A 6,000-nucleotide genomic window follows, 5' to 3' on the forward strand; every position below is an offset into this window, starting at 1 on the left:
ATCCCTCGTGTGTGTGTGTGGGGGGGGGGGGCGGCGGTGGTGGTGGTGTGCATTGGGCAACCAAATGAAAAGGCTTATCCTTGGGAGAAGATCCTTGGGAGAAGCTGATTCTTCTAGCAATTAGTATTTGCCTGTAGTTCTTTGTTTAGGGATGAGACCTTATGAAATCCCCTCCCACCTCTATGTTAACATTTCACTGATAATACTATTGTTCTGATCTTAACTATGGAGCCATTTTTAGGAGAGATTTTCACAGCAGACTTCTTAGTGTTCTGGCTCTTAGAATCTTTTCATTTTCCTCCATGATATTCCCTGAGCCATAGATGCAAAAGCTATGATACAGATTTATTTACTGGGGCTGGGCTCCACAGAATCCATTGATCTCTCTGCATTATGTCCAGTTGTGGTTTTCTGTCATAGTTTTCATTTGCTGTAAAGGGAAGCTTCTCTCATAAGGGATGGTAGCTACATTTATTCAGGAAAGGTAGCTCAAACACCACTTTATTTCTATATATTATCTTAAGCTATAAGGTAGAAGTTAATATTTTTATTTATAGTTGGTAAAACTGAGATTCTGCCTTTAATTCATTTTCATTTTTTTTAAAGACTTATTTAATTATTATATATCAGTACACTGTAGCTGTCTTCAGACACTCCAGAAGAGGGTGTGTCAGATCTCATTACAGATGGTTGCTCTCTCTGGCCCTGTTCCCTCTGGCCCTTTTTTTGTTTTTGTTTTTGTTTTTTTCCTTTAATTCTTTAAAAACTTCTTTCTTTTTAGAGTTTTTCAAAATTTTATGTGTACGGGTGTTTACTTTCATCTATGTTTATGTACATGTGTGTGTGCCTGGTGCCCATGGATGCCAGAACAGTGTGTTGGATCCCCTGGAACTGGAGTTACCAATGATTGTGAGATGTCATTGAACCTGGGTCCTGGAATAGCTCACAGTGCCCTTAACCACTGAGTCATCTCTCCAGCCCCTAGATGTATTTTTTAATTCTGTGTATGCCATGTGTTTTTGTGGAGAAGTACGAGCATGTGAGTAAATTACCCATAGAGGCCAGAAGGAGTCTTGATTCTTTGGAGCTGGAGTGATTAATTGTGAGCTGCTTGCGTGGGTACTCTTAACAATTCAGCCATCTAGCTCCTGAAATTTTTTTTAAGGTTTATTATTATATCTAAGTACACTGTAGCTGCCTTTAGATAAACCAGAAGAGGGCATCAGATCTCCTTAAGGATGGTTGTGAGCTGTGGTTGCTGGGAATTGAATTCAGGACCTTCAGAAGAGCAGTCGGTGCTCTTACCCGCTGAGCCATCTCTCCAGCCCCGCTCCTGAAATTTTTATAGTTATTTATTTGAAAATTTCATGTTTGTTTAAAGTGTATCTTGATCATATACACCCTTCACCACCTCCGCCCCTTACATACTCCTGGATCCTCCAAATACATCTCCCAACTTCATGTCTTTAAAATATTTTTTAGTTAAGTAAAGTTTTTTAATCTACTGAGTTTAGTTTGTGTTGCTCATCGTACATGGGTGTGTGGTCATCCTCCAGGGCATGAGGAACCTACCAGTGACAACTGTCAGCTACTCAGTTTCTCACCTAGAGAAGGAACTTTAGGAACCCTTAATGTTTTTATTGTCATTATTACATTTGTTGTGTGGGTGTGTATGTGTGTATATCTGTGTTTTTGCTTGGATAAGCATGTACTAGAGAACAGTTTACTAGAGTGGACTCATCCCTTCTACCACCTGAGTCCCAGGGATTCAGCTCAGGTTGTCAGGCTTGATGACTTAGCCTGCTGAGTCATCTTGGTAACCCTTTAAAGATAAGACTGAGGACTTTTGTCTTCAAAAAGTAGCTCCGAGTTCTTGCCCTGGCCCATTTGTGCTTGAGTTCTTGGCATGAACTTGGATATATATTCATATTCTGAGCTTTTATTTTAGGATTGGGCAGTCTGCTCCAAATAGTAATCTTGGCTCATTTTTTTCCCTACTTTCTTTGTAGCCGGAACCCACGGAGGAAGACATTGAAAAAAATCCAGAACTGAAGAAACTACAGATATATGGAGCAGGCCCCAAGATGATGGGGCTGGGCCTAATGGCCAAGGATAAGACTCTGCGGAAAAAAGGTGATGCCTAAGATACTAGGGGTGGCTTCATATGGAGGAAGGAGGCAAGACTGTAAATGTTTCAGATTTAAATTTAGAACCACTTTTTTCTCCTACAGATAAAGAAGGGCCTGAGTGTCCCCCCACTGTGGTGGTAAAGGAGGAATTAGGTGGGGATGTCAAGATGGAATCAACCTCACCCAAGACCTTCCTAGAAGGCAAGGAGGAACTGAGTCATAGCCCCGAGCCCTGCACCAAGATGACCATGAGGCTTCGAAGGAACCACAGCAATGCCCAGTTTGTAAGGACCCAGCCCTGACTTCCTAGAGCTCTGCTTCTCATCCCTTCAGTGAGCATTTCTCCAGCACGGCACTGGACTAGGCTGCATTAAGTAGTAAAGTGGATCTAGAGGGCCCTGCCTGCAGGCAACTTACTTAATTGGGGAAGACAGGGCAGCTAATTTGGAACAAAAATCAAAACAGAGTAAATAGCTACTGTTCACATAAAGTGCTAGGAGGAGACTCCTATTGTCCAGTGCTTCAGGATAAAGGCTAAGATCTTCATTATTGTGCATGATCCAGTCCTGGCTGACCTCTAACCTCATTATCCACCACTACCTACCTCACTTTTCAGCTATTGCTGTTCTGAATTACTTGTAGGTATATTCTTTTTTTTTTTTTTTTTTTCTGATGTACCAATATTTCTTTTACAATCTTACATTCCTTATACATATGGTTTTTTTCTGCCTCAAAGAATTGGTCTTTGTGCTGTGCTCCAATTGCCAAATACCAGCATGCTTTCAAGTTTCCGTTATTCCAAGTGTCCCCTTCAGAATGAAGTACTTCCTTGCAGTCCTCCCTCATTTCCAAGTAATAAAAGTTCTGCTTCCTTTGCTGGATACCCAAAGTATTTCTTATGGGCTGCTATGGCTGTTTTCAATTGTTATGAATAGAGTACAGTGTGCTTCTTGAAGGCAGATACTAGATTTTCCTCATCTCTGCCATAGAACACTATTTATCAAATGAATACAACTGAGAAAATTGAAGACTAATAAAGACTTCTCATATCTGTATTTATCTGGAGAAGTAGTACATGCATACAACTGAACTCCAGGCCTTGAATGACTAGCCTGTTTAGTTAGGGCCATGAGCAACCCAGCCAGCAAACACCTCTGGCTTCTAACAGAACTCTGTGGAACAGGATATTGTCTGGAGGGGCCTGGTGTTTGAAGACTGGGCAGGGCCTATATTCATAACCCTTTGCTTTTCTCTGGCAGATTGAGTCATATGTATGCCGAATGTGTTCCCGAGGAGATGAAGATGACAAACTCTTACTGTGTGATGGCTGTGATGACAATTACCACATCTTTTGCCTGCTGCCTCCTTTGCCTGAAATCCCGAAAGGTGTCTGGAGGTGTCCAAAGTGTGTCATGGCGGTAAGGCCTTCCCACTCCCAGTTCACATGGGATATCTTTTGTATAGTCTAAGGGGAGTCTTCTGCCTCAGCTATAGTATTACTGTGTTTTGGGACCTTAAGCTCTGCAGAGCTTTGTGAGAAAATGAGGATGTAATTTATGCTCCTGTCCTCTGGGAGCTCCCAGACTATCTATGGGGTATTTCAATTAGATGGACTGTGTGTGATAGTGAACTGTGTGTACTGACATATAAGCAGATATTAATATTGATGTTAGAAACCCTGAGTTGTAGTTGACCAGATAGGAGAGGTGGGTTTATTAGTTGGTTGGTTGGTTTGGTTTGTTTAGTTGAGATAGGGTCTTATTCTGTAGCACAGGCTAGCCTCAAAATTCTATCAGTCCTTCTTCCTCAGCCTGCCAAAGGATTATGGGTATGAGCCACCATGCCCAGGATAATTAAAGGTAGTGATTAGGAATGAGCTTTAAATGATAGGATTAACTAGCTATAGATAGACCATCTTTCTGTTTATTAAACCTTGGGATTTGAGCATCCTAAAGAAGTACTCTCTACCAGTGAGCTGGATCTCCAGGCTGTGTTTTTTTTTTTGGTTTTTTTTTTTGGTTTTTTTTGTTTCAAATTCACTTTGTGGCCCAGGTAGGTTTTACATTTGGAGTCCTCCCTCAGCCTTCAAAGTAACTGGAATTGTAGGCCTGCACCATCAGTCCTGGCTAGAAATAAAAACTTTTTAAATGCCCTTTTGATTCCCAAGTTATTTTCTTTTTTCTGTCTTACATATAATTATCTTTAAGACACTTTATAATCGGTTAAAAGCACTGACTGCTCTTCCAGAGGTCCTGAGTTCAATTCCTAGCAACCACATGGTGGCTCACAATCATCTGTAATGAGATCTGATGCCCTCTTCTGGTGTGTCTGAAGAGAGTTACAGTGAACTCATCATATATAAAATAAAGAAAATCTTTATAAAGACTTCTAACTTCATGCTTTTTTCTATATTAAATGAATTGAAGATAGGAAATGAATATAATGATTACTTGCTTTCCTCCTATTATGATATTTAGATTTGGTTCATTTTCCAGGTAGGGAAACAGGATTTTGTAGGAACAGAGGTATTCAGGAGAGAATTTGCCTAGAGCAGGTAGGTGTAGTATAGTAAGGAGGAGCCACAATAGCTGCAGTGAGGGCCAAGTACCCAACATCTAGGGTTACAGGTGGTTGTGAGCACTATGTGGGTGTTGGGAACTGAACCTAGGTCTTCTGCAAGAGCAACAAGTGCTCTGAACTGCTGAGCTATCTCTGTAGCCCCTGAGAGAAACAGTTTAAAGGAAAAAAGATTTTGGCTCACAGTTTTAGAGGTTTCAGCCCATCATGATGGGAAGGTGCTTATGGCTCAATTCATATTATTATAGCTAGAAATCAGAAAGACAAAGACACTGTACGGCTGGGCTCAAAGATATTGCCTACAAGGAACTCAATCTACAACCTATTTTGTACAACTAGGCTCCACCTCCAGAACACTATAGAACTTTCCAAAATAGCACTACCATCTTGGGACCAAGTCTAATACATGAACTTTTTGGGAAGGACACTTTAAACTCTAACAATGAGCAGAAGTATGAGAGAAATGCCTGTGGCATAAATACATGTGATAAGCTCATGTGGGAAGGAGGAAAAGATAGAGCTGCAAAGCAAGGCTTTCCCTAGGATCACGGAAGGCTGAGTGGGCGCAATTCTCCCTCCTTCCTTCTATCCCATGTTTCAGTTCCACTTGAGATGTTTTGCTCTTTGCCTCTATTTTTATGATTTGTTTTCTTTTGGGTTCCAGGAGTGTAAGCGGCCCCCTGAAGCCTTTGGCTTTGAGCAAGCTACCCGGGAATATACTCTGCAGAGCTTTGGAGAGATGGCTGACTCCTTTAAAGCTGACTACTTCAACATGCCTGTGCATGTAGGTGATGAAGGGCTGGGGTAGTGCTGGGACTAGGTTCATAGGCACTGGTACTGTACCTCCCTGAATTAATGTTGACAGGATAAGATGTTATTTACTATCCTGTTCCCCCAGATGGTACCCACAGAACTTGTAGAGAAGGAGTTCTGGCGGCTGGTGAATAGCATTGAGGAAGATGTAACTGTGGAATATGGGGCTGACATCCATTCCAAAGAATTTGGCAGCGGTTTCCCTGTCAGTGACAGTAAGCGGCACCTAACCCCAGAGGAGGAGGTGAGTGGGTGATTCTCATGGTTATATGTCAAGTTATATGAGCTTGGGCAAGTTATTTAGTGTCTGAAAGACATCAAAATCCCTTTTTATGCCTGCCTCGGGTAGTTACTTTGAAGTGTAGATGTAGTGCTCTAGAGTAAAGAACACAGCCTAGGTAGTATCTGGAATGGACATGGATGAGATGCTGTTTTAAAAATTCTTCTCTCGCCAGGCATGGTGGCACATGCCTTTAATCCC

General features: G+C 41.6%; 1 protein-coding gene across 7 annotated transcripts in view; it reads left to right on the top strand.

Annotated features, from left to right (window-relative positions):
* Kdm5c (lysine demethylase 5C) overlaps positions 1–6,000 on the top strand; it is a 45,598-nt gene that overhangs the window by 9,424 nt on the left and 30,174 nt on the right. For all 7 annotated transcript variants that reach the window (XM_021187756.2, XM_021187754.2, XM_029534506.1 and 4 more), the window contains 5 exons: positions 2,010–2,133; positions 2,232–2,413; positions 3,389–3,547; positions 5,371–5,490; positions 5,605–5,763. In XM_021187756.2, the coding sequence (XP_021043415.1) occupies positions 2,010–2,133; positions 2,232–2,413; positions 3,389–3,547; positions 5,371–5,490; positions 5,605–5,763 (744 nt within the window). The remainder of the gene's footprint in view (positions 1–2,009; positions 2,134–2,231; positions 2,414–3,388; positions 3,548–5,370; positions 5,491–5,604; positions 5,764–6,000) is intronic.

Source organism: Mus pahari, chromosome X (assembly GCF_900095145.1).
Source record: "Mus pahari chromosome X, PAHARI_EIJ_v1.1, whole genome shotgun sequence".
Taxonomy (NCBI): domain Eukaryota; kingdom Metazoa; phylum Chordata; class Mammalia; order Rodentia; family Muridae; genus Mus; species Mus pahari.